The sequence below is a fragment of the Podarcis pityusensis genome, assembly GCF_964106645.2.
Source record: "Podarcis pityusensis genome assembly, chromosome: 9".
Taxonomy (NCBI): domain Eukaryota; kingdom Metazoa; phylum Chordata; class Lepidosauria; order Squamata; family Lacertidae; genus Podarcis; species Podarcis pityusensis.
Window position 1 is genome coordinate 76907307 of NC_138034.1, and position 16236 is coordinate 76923542.

Genomic DNA, 16236 nt, shown 5'->3' on the forward strand with positions numbered 1-16236 from the left:
TGAGACCCCCTTAGGGCCTTGTAGCCGTCGCTCTTCCCACAACCAGGAGAAGGGACTCCCGACTAGCTACGGACACCCTAAAACTCTGGCAACGCCTCCCCACCCCCACCCACTGGTTGTACACTTAATCTGAAGTCAGTCCCAAGGCCAGTTTGCACATCACACATTTTAGGTGTGCACACTTAGACAAACGCAATGTGTGAACGAAACAAGCAAATGCCTGGGAGCACATGAATTGCACAGGGATGCTCATCAGAGGCTGGAACTAGATCCATGCAGCGAGCACAGAGGAACAGTGGACCAAACTCCAGAAACGCCCTCCTTGGCTATTCTATGATGAACATGGCATGCCATCTTGGTAGAGTTCATCCCAACCAGGGTGCCAACCTCAATAAAATATGGGGTGGCAAGTAAGCCCCACCCCACACAACTGATCACATGACGCAGCACGCACACACCATTTGAATAGCAACGCTCATCAATTTTGGGGGGGCAGCCCCCTCAAATATTTTATTGGGGGGCAAACGGACCTTGGTCCCTAGGAGTTGGCTCCTATGATGCCAGCACTTCACCCCCTTGTGTTGTGCTGAGAGGGGGCTGGACATGGAAGGGGGGGCCAGGTTTGAACCACGAGCTCGCTGGCCCCCTCTGCAGCCTCCCCGGGGTGACTCAGAAGTTCCATGGCCAGGAGATCTATGTGAGAGAGGGGAGAGGGGCTGGCACGTGTCCTTGGTGAGCCAGGAAGGGTAGCTGCTGAGGCGTCAGATGACAGCTCCCCGAATTACTGCCTGCTGGTTTTCAAGAGGCCGGATTGTGGCCAAGGACATCTGTTTATATCCTCAGACAATCCTCGAAAGGCTCCAAGGAGAAACCTGGAAGGATTCAAGTCGGGGGCAGGAGAGAGTGAGAGAGAGAGAGACGGAGTTTAACAGCACAAAACCCTCCGTCCACTCACACCCGTACCTCTCCCCCCGCATCTCGATTATTTTTGGATGTCCTCTGCCTGTTTTTAGGCTCCTGTCTTTATTAAATTAGGGTTCCAGTGGATGGAGTCCAGAAACCTTCACATCTGCACTTGCTGCCGACGAGCTCTGCCATTTTTCCATCTGTAAATGCTCATAAATTTATTCCCAGGAATCGCGCTCTGTTTCCAGTAACTCCAAAGTGTTATTGTGAGAAGGCAACCGGAGAGTCTCTTCTGACCACTCTCGTTTTCAGGCCTTGGTGCTGAAATGGCTCTTAAGGAGGAGAGCCGGCCTCCTTTGTCCGCGGCTCCCGTCCTTGCAGGGCGAAGATTTGGACTTGCCACACCGCTGCCTATTTGCCTCTCTAAAGAGTTGCAGGGCTCTGCGACTACCAGTGGCTGGAAACCACAGGCGGGGAGAATGGCTCTTGGGCTCAGATCCCACTCTGGAGCTTCCCATTGGGGCAACTGCTCAGCCACCGGGAGAACAGGATGCTGGACATTTTAATTTGCTTTTATTTATCAGATTCATACACTGCCCTTCATCCAAAGATCTCAGGACGGTTCACAAGATGGGTGCACAATGACTTGTGGGCCATGGGCTTATGAAGGGTCCACAGCTCAGTGGAAGAGGAGGAAGGGAAGAAGGGTTCCATTCTTGGCATCTCCGGCCGAAAGAAACGCTCGGGCAACAGGGGCTGGCAATGATTGCCCAACCTGGCTCCCCCTCTCCCCTCACTGAGCTCCAATTCCCAGCACCCTTAAGGAACTACAGTTCCCAGGATCCTTTGCAAGAGAGGGAAGTCACATGCTTTCAACGCTTGGTGTGTTTTTCTGCCCAGGATGCTGGAGAGGCACTGCCAGCCAGGAAGGGATGATGGGCTGGGTGGGTGGGGGAATACAGGAGGCCCCCAGTCCCTCATCCTAACCCCCTGGAGCCCTAAACCCCTGACCAGTTCTGGAAGCAGAGAACCTGGCCTGACCCTGGCCTGAGGGGAGGACGGACCCTGAGCAGAGGCTCTAGCCAATGGCACTAAAGGGTGAGAAATGCTATCCCTATTGGCAATCCCAGGAAGGTCCTAAGGACCAGGAGTGGGGGCACTACCTGGAGAGGGGCTTTCTCTCTGGCTCTCATACTTTGCATTTTTCTCTCCAGACTTCAGGAGCCAAGGAGTTCTCTGGTTCTGTCGCCAGCCTCTGCAGTTCAGCACCTGCAGCTGACAGCCGGCAGCCACATTCCATGGGGAGGGTCCCCGCTCAGCTGCTCCCCCCTGCAGTGGGCCCCCTCCGGAGGGAGGCAGGCAGGCAGCGTCAGCAAAGGGCGGGGAGGGTCTGGCAAGACGGAGAACCACATGGGGAGATGAAGGAGAGCAAGTCTCCCTTCAGAATGGCCCTGTCGCTGGTTCAGGGGACTGGATGTCCTCACTCCCTATAGGTCACAGAACTGACCCCTGGCTTTTTCTTGGGTTCCTCCCTCTCCCTTGCCTGCTCCCTGCCCAAATTCACTCTGTTGCAAAGCCACAGATCAGTTGAGCGTGGTCACCTCTCTGCCTGCAAACACCCAAGAGATGATGGACAGCATCCTATTACCCCTGAATGTGGGAAGACTCAGGACAGACCAAATAAATCCCTTCTTCACGCAGCTAATAGTGAAATTAGGAAACTGGTTCTTGCAGGAGGCAGGGATGGCCACCATCCTGGATGGCTTTAAAAGAGGACTGGACAATTCATGGAGGAGGCGAGGCCCATGGAAGGCTCCTAGCCAGGATGGGGCAGCGATGCTTCTGAATCCCAGCTGCTGGAAGCCACACGAGGGGAGAGCCACTCTTGTGCTCAAATCCCTTTGGGGCATCTGGTCGGCCCCTTTGAGAAGAGGATGCTGAATGACTAGATGGGCCACTGGCCTGATCCTGCAGGGCTCTTCTCGTGCCCTCTCTGTGTGATGTATCCATGAAACGAACCCTGAGGCCTCTGCCATTCGTCTCCGCGTCATCTCATCTGCCATCAAAATCACGGCTCCTCCCTAGTCTCTGCAGCATCAGGTCGGCTGTTTAAACCAGGGTTGTTGCCATAATTGAGAACCATCAGACGGTGCCCCCCCCCCAAATCGCTGGATCTGTCATGTTCCCCACCCCACCCGGTCACTGGGAAAGGCGCAAAGGACCCCAGCGTGGTCGGCAACTATTCCCGGCTCCCGTTTGGCGCGTGCCAAGTTCTCCGTGAACTGCAGGTTCCTTTTGTTTACCCGGCGAGGGTGGGGCAGGAGAGGAAGAGGTGACCTCTCCCTCACCCCCTCCCGTCTGTATGGGACTGACGCTGCTGCTGTCACCTCCCAGTGAACTTTCAGATTATCTCAGAAGAGCTTCACCTTGCCTTGAACTTGTTCGCTGCTCCCCAGCGCAGTCACGTAGCATTGCTTAAACACTCCAGCGCCACGCAGCCAGCGGCTCCGCCAGCTTTAAAGTGGGGGGGAGGGGAGGGGAGACTCGCTCGTCCCCATCGCCATTCCCAAAACACAACGCTGTGATGTGGGCCGGGGAAGCCAGATAGAGAGAGAGAGGGGCACCCTGGCACATCCCAGAGTTGGGTGGCAGCAAGAGTTGGCCACGGAGGGAGGGGACCCCAGAGCAGGAGCTGGCAACGCAGGAGACAGTGAGATGGAGGGGGCGCCCTCGCTGCCAAACCAGGCCATGCCCAGGGCAAGCAGGCCTAGCAAGAGAGACGAGGGCAGCCCACTTGCCCGCTGGAACCCGGCTCACACCAGAAGCGGAGGGCGGAAGGGGCAGTTTCAGAGAGAAAAAAGGGGCAGCCCCCTAAGTCTCTTTGGGCCAGCTGCTGATTCCCTCAGCCCACCCCTCTCCAAGCTCACATCTGGACTAAGACTTGGCCTTGGAGAAAAGCACAGGGGCAGGGGGTGGGAATGGGGGATACAACAGCAGCCGGCAGGACCAAATCTGCCCCCCAACTTCTCCATCCCTGTTATTAAAAAAAGGAAAGAAAAATCCAGACCCCAGAGCCCCCATTTTATGCAAGGTTCAGGGAGATCTGGGTTCAAATAAGGCAGTCAGCTGGTGCTACCTACATAGTTTGGCTGCCAATGACCAAAAGTCTTTTGTTTCCAAACAACAACAACAATAACAACAACAACTGCAAAGGTGAACTGAAGCTTCCCACTCTATACACTTTTCAGCATGTAAACTAAGCGAGCACAGATCCCTTTTGAATCCATTCCTAGTTCCCGGGGGTGGGGGGAGGCTGAGATTCCAAACCATAACCCTTAGGTTCTGTATTAATTAATCCAGCAGAACTGCCAGCAACTGTCTTCCACATGCGCAACTCAGGGAAGAGATGCAAAGGACACCCCACCCCCGTCCCAATGAAATATTGGGGATCCATCCTTGAGCAACGCCACCACGCTTGCAATCACGGCAGCCGACGAGAAGCCCAGGCAGAGGCCTGAAACAATGAGCGTTGGCACACGGAGGGGTGGACCTCATTGCACAAACAGCTCCAGCCGGCATGTTTCAGAGACATCCTCAAGTTGCACATCAAAGGGCAGCAAAAAGAGAGAGAGAGAGAGAGAAGATCCTGGGCACGGACTGGGGGAGGTGCTGGCCTACGGTCCCTGGCCTGCAGCAAAAGCAGCCGCCTGTGCCGCCAGCATCTGGCTCCAAGAAGCCGCCCTCAGGTAACCTGTCAGTGCGTGTCAAAGTGAGTGGCAGAGGGCAGCAGGGTGGGAAGGGAACGCCAAGGGGGAAAGGCAGCCCTGGGTCTGGCCTGACGTGTCGGCAGCCTCAATGCAAACAAGCTGTGAACTGGAGAGGGCAAGGAGGAGCCCTGCCTGGTGTGAATAAGGCCTGTCACCAGCGGCAGCCCTGGCCAAACACGGGCGCCACTTGCAGAGCTGTCAGATTTCTGAAAAGGGAGAGGAGAGCATTGCCATTTGCAAATGCTGAAGGCAAATGCTTGAAAGCACCCAGGAATGTTTCCGAAACCTGGAATATCTGGCAGCATTTTATCATCACTGCTAATCCTGGAGACGTCCCTTGGGAATCAGAATTACCATATTTTTTGCTCTGTAAGACTCACTTTTTCCCTCCTAAAAAGTAAGGGGAAATGTGTGTGTGTCTTATGGAGAGAATGCAGGCTGCGCACTATCCCAGAAGCCAGAACAGCAAGAGGGATCACTGCTTTCGCTGTGCAGCGATCCCTCTTGTTGTTCTGGCTTCTAAGATTCAGAATATTTTTTTTCTTGTTTTCCTTCTCCAAAAACTTGTGGTCTGGTGTGTCTTATAGAGCGAAAAATACGGTAATATATAAAGTTGCCTTGCTCTGGTGTCACTAAAAGGAAAAGTCAAGAAGCAAGCTGTAAAGGCAAATGGTCTCTTTAGCCTTCTGCAACAAAGCTGGCCCTTCCCCCAGGACCAGCCATCTTGCATGCCAGTCACAAGACACAGGAGCACAGCATGTCAGACAAGTGGTCCGTCTTGCTCAGTGCTGCCCACACTGATGGCAGCAGCTCTCCAGGATTTCAGGCATGACTCCCTCCCTGCCCTGCCTGGAGATGTCTTTGGGGATTGAACCCAGGACCTGCTGCTTCCAAGGCAGACGCTCTCCCACTGAACCTTATATAATGTGTTGTGGGGAGTGAGAGAGAATATTGGGTTGTTTTTGTTTGCGTTCCGTATTTTGTGTTTTTATTTTGTGATTTTATGTTGCAACCACCCTGCAACAACCACTATACCTGCGGGTATAGGATGGAATACAAATTTAATAAATAATAATAATAATAATAATAATAATAATAATAAGGCGCTTCCTGCCAGCCTGATCACTCCAGGCCGAGCATTGCGGCCCTGGACAGGAAGATGGCCTCTGGTCCGACAAACTTCTGGTCCTCAGAACCCACTCCCTCTGCACAAATTGTTCTATCAGAATCTGGCTTCCACCTCCACTTGCCTGAAGCTGAAACAGCACAGACCCCACTGCAAAGCCTACTGGAAGGGATTGGCGTGAGCTGAACCTAATCAGGCCTCCAATCTCGCAGGCCATGCTTGGCTGCGAGCGAGACAGCTCCACCTCCAGCACCGACCGGGGTGAGTTTCAGCTGGAGCCGGGAGAGCAAACGGCAAAGCGTTTAATCCAGATATTGCGTCCGCCGAGGCTTGTTGCAGCAACAGCATCGCCTTTGGCACCGAGAGGAATAACAGGATTTATGGCTGTTTGCTGCAGATTAAGGATACATCTGAAACCGAAGCAGGAACCTGGACTGAAGCAAGAGGCTGTGTCGCCCTGACCCCTGGATGGCCCTGATGATGCTGAACGCCGTTCTGAACTCTGGGCGGCAGAAGCAAGAGGAGGAGGAGGCGGCTGCAGAGGCGGCAAAGTGTCCCGCTTTGACCAAGCTGCAAAACACTCAATCCAGTGGCTGCCTGCGATTAAACCTTCCTGCCTGGCGACTGCAGGTGACCAACAAGCAGATTTATGTTATGCTCACACCAACTCATTTGCTTGGGACGAAACAGATTTACAACACAAGCGTTGATTATAAGAGTAGCTCCGTTGGTTAGAGCGTGGTGCGGATAAGGCCAAGGCTGCAGGTTTGATTCCCGGAGGGGACAGCCGCATATTCCTGCACTGCAGGAGGTTGGACTAGATGATCCTCAGGGTCCCTTCCAACTCTGTGATTCTATGATGGGAAGAAGGTCCCTTCCAACAATTCTATGATTCTAAGGTCGGATTTGAAAGGAGTGGCATCGGTGAGGCTGAACTCCAAAGCTATCTCAGCCAGGCAAAACGGCATTAGCGGCCAATGAGCCCAGTTTTTCCCACACTCCTGGGCACGTAGCTCAACTTCCCAAACTCCAGACACTTCCTCCTTCCCCGTTATCACATTGTGGTGGCACAAAAAAGGCCTGCAAACCAACCCAATGACAATCCGCAAAAAAACAATGCCAGGATGGATAGATGACTCAAGGGAACACAAGCAAGCAGCATCCTGGCTTTCCAGGAAGCTCAGAGGAGAACCAGTTGTAGTCTGCCCGGGGACAGCCCTCCACCCTTCCTCCAAGAAAGTTGGGGGAATCCCAAGGTGGAGCGCTGCCTCCTCAGTCATCTATGCAACAAACACGTTTGCCACACCTTAGAGAAGGTGCCTGGTTTGGGCTGTTCTCCAAGGTGGCAACAGAGCACAGCAAGGGCATCTGTTGTACTTAAAAGACTGGGGGAAGGTTGCTCACAGGCCCACAGCACAAATTTGTGTGAGCTAATCAGTTTATGCACAAATGGGCAGACTTTCAGAGGAGGGGAATGGTATTTTTGCACATGCAACCCTTATGAAACTCTGCAAAATGCAGGAAAGCATCACCCCTCTGGAGCCACCAGTGCACCTGAATTAGATCCAGTTTTGCCCAGAGACACACACAACTTTGAAGTTAGGAATACTACAGTCTTTGGGAGTTAGATGTGTGCAATGTATTGTAACATTGCCTGGTAACCTTTGTAAACCACTTTGATAAGTATTGCAAAAAGTAATGGAGAAATATCAGCAATTATCAACAACATATCTGCAGTCTGCAAATGTAAAAAAACACACACCCAAAAACAAAAGTGTCCTTTTGTGTTCCTTGGAATAGTGCGTTTTACAGCGAAGTTCTTTTAGGAAAATAAACCAGCCCTTAAGACAACATGGAAACCAACCCAAAAGCAATTTGGTCCACACAGCTTCAAGTGTCCAAGAGGGAATGATATGACAGTTGACCTTCAGATGCACAAATACCAGCATGGAATACAGTGGTGCCTCGCAAGACGAAATTAATCCGTTCCGCGAGTCTCTTCGTCTTGCGGTTTTTCCGTCTTGCGAAGCACGGCTATTAGTGGCTTAGCGGCTTAGCGGCTATTAGCGGCTTAGCGGCTATTAATGGCTTAGCGGCTTTAAGAAAAAGGAAACAAACTCGCAAGACGTTTCGTCTTGCGAAGCAAGCCCATAGGGAAATTGGTCTTGCGGAACGACTCAAAAAACGGAAAACTCTTTCGTCTTGCGCGTTTTTCGTCTTGCGAGGCATTCGTCTTGCGAGGTACCACTGTATTATAGATATGTGTCTAATGAAGACAAAATTGCGTTCCAACTTGCAGATCCCCAAAGAGAGGCCTGCCACAGGAGCAAAGGAAGAACCATCAGAGAGAGGGAAAGAGAGAAGAGGCTGTCAAGGCAGTTCTGTGGATTTTACAGGCTCGTCCAAAATGAACATTCGCAACACAACTAAGTTCAGTTAGGTGTTTGTTTGTTAAAGTTCAAACTGTGCAGCAAACAACTGAGCACCAGGACACACGTGCACAAACGCCCTCGTTCTCCGTCTTGGGCTGCCTCTCAGTGTTTCCCGGTGCCCTGGTGGTTTCCTCCACACCTTCATAAAGCCCTGCTTTGCTCCTGTGGCTGTGAGCTGGATTCTGGGTCTGCTGAATTTGAGGAGCTACAACGGCAGGCTCTGCCTTGATCTCGGATGTGCAAAAGAAGAGGCAACAGCAGTAGAGGAATGGGAGTTGGACCAGTCAGTGGCGAGGAGGAGGAGGAGGAAGAGGACCAACAGAGGGATTAGGGGGGCAACAGCTATGCATCCCCAACTGCAGACTTGAGCTTTCGCTCTTTGGTGGCAAGGAGAAAAAAGGTCTGGTTCTCCTTTTCTCGCCCACCTAGGAAGAGAGAGAGAGAAGAGAATATACAGAGACTGTGCTGCTGGGGAACTGTGGCAAACTCTAGACTGCAGAGAAGAAGAGTTTGCCACCGAGCTGTGCCAGGACTGTTTCCTGCAGCTGAGCAGAGGTGTTGCACAGAAGAGACGTGCATGCCACATGGTTTACTCACAGCCTTGAAAACCTTTCTATTTATTATTGTTCCTCTCCCCGAGCCGGCTCCTCGGCCGCCACCTTGCAGGCAGGAGAGGGGCGGGCGTGGGTGTGTGGTTGTAGAGCCTGGCACATGTCTTCTGCCATCTGACGGTGTAAACCCTTTTCGGAGGTCACGAACTTTTTAAAACAAACAGCACTGAGGTCATTGTGAGTGGGAAACAAGACAAAATGTGAGCCGCTGGAGGAGAGGAAGGGGAGCCAAACGTGGTGGAACAATGAGAGCTCTTAAAAGCTAATGAAATGCCTCGTTAATCATGGGGATGAAGGGACTTGGAAATGGGGGAAACAACAAACTGTGCCGATCCAGCTTGCACCTATCAAACCCCTCATTTCCACCCAACCACTTGGGAAATCAGCGCCGAGGACAGGATTCTACACTTGGACAAAGACCGGGTTTTTGAAGTTAAGAGCACCAGATGTGGAACCCCTCGGAGCACTCAGGGCTCTCCTTTCAAGCACAGCAGGGTCAGCCTTACGCTCGGAGGTCAAACGGGCAACTGGGATCGACTCCTGGGTAGATGCACAGAATCGAAGGAGAGCTTGCCAAAGACAGAGGCGGATTTGGAGCAGAGCGACCGGTTCCGCTGCGCAGGGCGCCAAGCTAAGGGGGTGCAGCAACTATGATGTAATGAACTGAGTGGAGTGGAAGTCAAGGCGGAGGGGGGAGATTTTGGCCTCGCACAGGGTGCCGCTGGAATCTGAAAGACCAAAGTCTGCCCTTGCCAAAGATGCCTTCTACTACTCAAGGCATGGAGCTGTGATGTGAAGTTTGAGAATCGGGGAGAGAACCTGCCCCTTCCCACCCTCTGCACTGCAGCCAGGAGAAATGAGACCCAATGGGCCTCTCTGGTAAAACGACTGGGTGCAATGTCAGTGCTGGTGCAGGCAGCACGCTTAAATTAAGCCCCCTTTTATGGGCTGAAGACACGTTTATCCCATCCCCTTAGTAGTCCTACACCAAAAACTTAATAATGTATTCTGCAAATGGAGCAACACATCTTGGCTGAGGTTCTTTGATTGTTCATTCATGCCCACATTTGTAAGGCTGATACGTCCAAAACCTGTTTACATCAATGTGGCCATGAGAGTCTTCTCATCTTCCCATCGGTAATGGTACAAAACACTGGGGCAGAATTTTTGGAAGGCAGGTAAATGTTCTCGCCATTTGGGATATTCAGATTGCACTGCTTATTTATAGAGACGTTTTAGTGTTCAGTCCGGACTCATACATACAACTTTCTGTGTGCAGGGGAAGTCTGAACAAAGGCTTAGATCCTGCTGTGCACTGAGGACCAAATCAGTACAGAGCATCCATCTGCTTGAAGGTACAGTAGAAGGAAAATCCAAAAACAACCGTGTGAGTAAGAATTTTTCTCTGGGATAGACTCAGCTCTGTCCGAGAAGTCAGGTGAGAGCACCAGAGAAGACAGACACCAAATGGGAGGCATTCAATCGACTGGGATTGAGATGCAGAAAACTCAGGGATGGGACCTTACTCTCAAGAAAAGGGCAGCAAAAAGGAGCAAGAGGCTGAAGCAACTCCCCTGAGATTAAAGGCTGTAACATTTCCTGCTGATGTTTTCTTTTGGAAAAATGGCAAGTAAGGAGGAGTCATGATAAAGGTGCCTGAAAGGGAGCTTCTGCCTCCCTCTCTCACAACCCTGGAACCCAGTGGGGCCGTCCAACAAAAGTGGAAGACCAGGTCCTATCTCCAGTATGAATGGCCCATCACGCCCATTGCTGAGATTTCAGTTGAAGTAGCCTTCCTATTTGATTGACCACTGTGAGAACAGGATCCTGGGCTACCTGGGCTTTTGATCTGACCCAGCAGCCATATTCTTCTTACACCCCTTAACACTATTTGAAAAACACCGCAGGAGAGAGATATTTGCTTTTCCAGCAGAAACTCGCAGGGGTATTTGGCTGCACAAAGGCCAAGCCAGCCATGCAGAACTGGCCAGGCTGAGCCAGCGAAAGAGGCAGAGGGTGGAAAAGGGAATGTTTGCCATCTGTGAGCTGTCAAAATCCCAGGAGGAGAGGACGGGGGCAGCTCAGCATCCTGTTCCTGCCTGGTATTGCAGCCTCAGAGATGGCCAGGCAGACTCGCCTCAACCCATCCTTCTTATGCAATCGCTCTTATCCATCAGGGATAGAATTACTTGCACACTTCCCCGAAGGCACCAATGTGCAAGGTTCCATTTCAAACTACCAATGATACTACAATTTCCACTCAGCAGGATTGCTCTCACCCCTTCGTGAACCTGCTCAGAATTTTTTTGGAGAAAAGACCGTCAGGCAGGCAAAGGAGACGGATTTGTCCTGCACGGCATCCGATGCCTTTTTAGGAAACCTGGTGCGCTCTGCTTGCACCGTATTGGGCACCCAGTGCCTCCAGGGGCAAGAGGACTGCACTCCCAGTGGCCGCCCCAGAGGCTGCAGCGCATAAACTAGACATGGTAGCCACTCAGGAATGAGACCAAATTCTGGGCAGCAACGACAACCCAAACTCTCTTTTACAACCAAGCAGACAAGGGATCTTGGGGACGTCCAATGATCAAGAACAAAGCTGATTACTTTTATCTATTTCACGCTAACTATGGATCATGAGTCAATAGCTCAGCTGGGCTACCATTAAGAAGAGCCTGCTGGATCAAGCCAAGGGCCCACCCAGTCCAACATCCTGTTCTCACAGGGGCCAAATAGGTGTCTCTTCTGGGAAACCCGCAAGCAAGATTTGAGTGCAAGAGCCTTCTCCCCTTCTGTGCCCTTGGCAGTTGCTGCAGAGCAGAGTCACCCTGGTTAGTAGCCATTGACCGCCCTCTCCCCCTCCATGAATTTGCCCAATCCTCTTTTAAAGCCATCTGGGTCGCTGGCTGTCACGCCCCCCTGTGGGAGTGAGTTCCATAACTTAATTATGAACTATGTGAAGAAGAAATCTGTGCCAAAGTACTCCTTTGAGATTTTGCTCCACTCAAGTGGAGTAGAGTCAAAGCCACGCAGGAGTCTCTGGCTCGTGGAGCATGGTGCGTACACCAAATGTATGGTTCGGCTCATCTCTGTGCGCATGAGGCCTGTCAGCCACAAAGAACAGATGAGTGAGATGGGCTTGTGCACCCAATCACACCTTACACTTGGGGAAAGAGTTTATGGAGGCATGAGACACACACACACACACGCTTCCCCAAAGAATAGAAAGTACAGTGAATTAAAATGATGGTAGGTGCAAACACACAGCAGAGCTTCTGACCGCAGCATCATAATTCTCCTATACAATTTGAGGGTGAGACCACACTTGGTGAGCCGATGTGAGAAACAGAAATTGGGCGAGATGGTAGACGGTTTTGTCTAACTGGGTTCTAACTGGGAGAAGGTGACGCTCATGTCCAATGCCAAGATGAAGGTCCACCAGGCTTGTGTGCCGAGTACGCTGCTTTATGGAAGTGAGTTGTGGGCAATTTACAACCACCAGGAACGACGCTTCAATGCCTTCCTTCAGGAAGATTTTGGGCATCACACGGCAAACAGTCCCAAATAAAGATGTGCTCTCCCAAGCACACATTCCCAGCATGTTCGTGCTCCTGCCTCAGCAGTCAGTGTCTACACTGACTTGATCATGTCCACAGAATGGAAGATGACAGGATCCCCAAGGTCATGATCTACAGCAGGCATGGGCAAACTCGGCCCTCCAGATGTTTTGGGACTACAATTCCCATCACGCCTGACCACTGGTCCTGTTAGTGAGGGATGATGGGAGCTGTAGTCCCAAAACATCTGGATGGCCGAGTTTGCCCACACTTGATCTGCAGGCACCAGACAACATTGGAAGACCAGCTCTGCATTGCAAAGACGTCTGCAAATATAATATGAGGGCTGGCAACATCAACCCTCGGGGCCACCCTGTTTCTTCCAGATGATCTTTCATCCTGCAGAGGGTCTGCTCATGCTTTTCGAGGTAGGACCGAGTGCATCAGGATGGGATTGTCGCCAAATAGGGAGGCGGCGCGCAGAGTGTCCTCAAAAGGTCTCTGGCTACGTGAACGAGAAGGACACGAACCTGCGCCGGACTGCGCAAGCCGCCTGCTGAACAAGCCTGAATCGGAGTTGCTTTCCTTAGGAATTTTTCGGTAAGGAAATGAAAACACATGGGGTTCTCTCCCTCTCCACCAAATACCACGTTAATTCCGAAAAGGCCTTTTTCATTAGATGATCTATACACAAGGGCTACAGATTACAAAAGCAGAAAATTAAATTGTAAACTGTACAGTGATGCCTCGAAGAGAGAGAAGCGAGAGAAGGGGAGTAACCAGAGACGCCAATTCCTTCTCCTCCTCCTGCCCTTCGCGTGGAATGAGCGCCAGGGAAGGCTACAGGGTTTCATAATCTATAAACCACCGCGGATGGGTTAGATCCTTATCGCCTTTAAACTGTAACTCAGCCCGAACTGAAGTTCCCAGAGTTCAGTTCATTTCGGAGGATGGAAGGGCTTAATGTGAATTAAGGGTTTTGATTCTCCTTCTCTCCCCTCCCCACTCCCAGTTGTATTTTCCATAGACATTTTTCTGCAGCTCCAAGTGAGCACACCCAGGTTAATAAAAGAATTTCTGTCGGGCTCCAGCATCTCACATGCAAAAAAAGTCGTTGTTGCAAAGAAGTTCATTCCCCACCATGAGCTTGTGGAGAAGACCTGGCCACCACACTCACAAGGGTTGGCCACTCTTGGTCAGCATCCCCCACTGACTTCTGCGGTCTAAACCACAGAGCCTAGGGCTTGCCGATCAGAAGGTCAGAAGTTCGAATCCCCGCGACGGGGTGAGCTCCCGTTGCTCGGTCCCTGCTCCTGCCAACCTAGCAGTTCGAAAGCATGTCAAAGTGCAAGTAGATAAATAGGTACCGCTCTGGCGGGAAGGTAAATGGCATTTCCGTGCGCTGCTCTGGTTCGCCAGAAGCGGCTTAGTCATGCTGGCCACATGACCCGGAAGCTGTACACCGGTAAAGCCAGTAAAGCGAGATGAGCGCAGCAACCCCAGAGTTGTCAGCGACTGGACCTAATGGTCAGGGGTCCCTTTACCTTTACCTAAAGCACAGACGTGCTGCTATGGTCTCTTCTAGACTTGGTGGGTCTCTGTCTTGGGTGGACCATCCCTCCTCCCTCGCAACGTTCATCCCCCAACCTGGCTTCATCTTCACTTAGCTCTCCCTAGATGCCCTGCAATATCCACAATGTGAGGGAACCCATCCAGAACAGGCCCTTTTGCACCAGATTGGACAAGCAAACCATCCACTTGCAAGTGAAAGCACAAACAGAAGACGGCTCACAGTGCAACTCCCTGCACGTCTACTAAGAGGTTAAGCCGGATGGCTTCCTCTCAAGGGAAGCATGCTCAAAACTGCTGCCCTGGTTAGCCAAAGGAAGGATTAGCTTTTTGTAAGCCACCCTGGGAACCACCTGAAGGGCAGGTATGCATAAAATAAATTCATTAAGGATATTTTGCCCCGGGGGAAGTTGCCGAATGCTGCAAGACTTCAAAGCGAGCCATTTGCAAATGCACAGCCCTTCTCCACCTCTTTGCAAGATTGAGAAAGTGCTCAGTGAGAGTAGTCCCATGGGATCTCTGCTAATTCACCTACTGAACAGAAGCACCTCGCATGCCGCCCTGCTCTTCTTGGGCCCTGTGAAAAGTTTCTGATTTGGACACACCAGGCAGTTGCCTCCAGTGATGTTTGCCATGAGCTTTCTTCCCTTGAGACTGGCCTGCAGGAGGCTGGGCTCTGCCAGGGGCAGAGAGAACACAGCATATTGCTGGCATTCATCTGTCTCCAGAGACAATGGAGTGTGCTTCTGGGGGTGAAAATATTTTTTTTCTTCTGAAGTCATGCTACAGTGTATTTAATTATTTTGTATTAGGTGCCTTTTTGAGAATTAACCTTTTCACATTCTTTTCTTCAGATGACAGTGATAACGTAAACTGTGCATAGTTTGCATGAATTAATAATAATTAATAAAATTTAAAAATATTATCCTACGGCCTTCCAAAAAAAATTGGGTCACTTTTTGGATTCTTTTCATATCATTCTTGCTGCGGGTGTTAATGTTTCCTTACTCGGGAGCAGGAACAGAGGACAGATCTGTTTTAAACAGATTTATACACGTGTTCTGAGTTTTGGGCAGAGGTGACCCAATCAAGCTTTGCCCACAACACAGTGTCTCTTGCATCAAGCACCCATTAGGCTGGAGACGCTCCTGTGACTAATTATATGCAAAAACCTCACATATAATATATGCATAATAGATACATGAGCCAAGTCCTAGGTGGTAGTATATGTTTGCAGCATAATTTTATACATATAATTACACTTTATTTTTATTATTGCATTTCTGACCCCACCTTTCCCCCAAGAAGCCCAATGTGGCAACTCTGCTCCCCCCCCCCACTTTATCCTCACAACAGCCCTGTCAGGTAGGGCAGGCTGAGAGTGGGAAACTGGCTGTGGGGGGATTCGAACTCAGTGTTGCATGTATCTGTTTATGTGCCAGTGACTATAGGAAACCTGGAGGGCAGATGCAAATGCTATTATATAAATATTAATGCATATAACATACGAAAATTGTTCTTATTTTTAGTGGAGCTGAAAAGCAACAACACTCTTTTCTAACTGAGACCAAGGAGCAAGAAGGGAATCTGAAAAAGGTCTGTGCAGAGAAGCTCGGCGTTCATATTTGCAGAGAATCCCATCCCAACTGGGAGCACACATAACGTGGAATATGAGCAGGAGCCGGGCAGTTAAACTGTGCAGTGTGTTGGGAGCCAGGTTCAAATCCAGCAGAGAAGCTCCCTGGGTGGCCTCCTAGGCCACATTAGGCTGCAAAGATAAGGCAAGGAAACAGATGAGCAAGTCAGGGTAGGCATGGTTTGGCTTCTTCCAGTATAAAATTCCAGCTTTCCAGGAGCAGGATTGCTCCTATCTCTCAGCCTCATTTACTGTCCATGCTTGCAATAGCTGTCGAGCCTGAAAGATCTGAGTTTTGGTTGCAGCCAAAGCTTGCAATGCCAACCAGAGCTGTTCCTCAACTGCAGCTTTGCCGCCAAACCTCACCCGCTCGCTGAACCTGTGACGGTGTTGTGGAGCCTGCAAGCACACAACTGCCTGCCCCAGCGGCGCACGAGGAGCTAAAAGTTCAAACACCCCCAGAGCACTGGGAGAGCGAAGCATGGAAAACTAATCTTATTTTAACGGTCTCATATACCAAGCAAATTTCTCTGCTGTCCCAGGCTCAATCATTCCGGCCTTAAAGATGCCTTAGCATTTCTCCCTATCATATTTATTGATCCTATCACACTGATAGGGCCGTGGCAAACAGATAA

General features: G+C 50.9%; 1 protein-coding gene and 1 long non-coding RNA gene across 3 annotated transcripts in view; one reads left to right on the plus strand and one right to left on the minus strand.

Annotated features, from left to right (window-relative positions):
- LOC308485481 overlaps positions 1–16236 on the plus strand; it is a 131013-nt gene that overhangs the window by 67491 nt on the left and 47286 nt on the right. The window lies entirely within an intron of this gene.
- Positions 1–16236, minus strand: part of LOC308485295 (exocyst complex component 6B) — a 93391-nt gene that overhangs the window by 13393 nt on the left and 63762 nt on the right. Inside the window, exon 11 of one of the 2 annotated variants that reach the window (XM_081020975.1) lies at positions 15573–15733. The exons of the other annotated variant lie outside the window; for it this stretch is intronic. Coding sequence (XP_080877101.1) covers positions 15719–15733 — 15 coding nt within the window. The 3' untranslated portion in view covers positions 15573–15718. Of the gene's footprint in view, positions 1–15572; positions 15734–16236 lie in introns of those variants that run through there. 2 annotated transcript variants of the gene reach the window in all.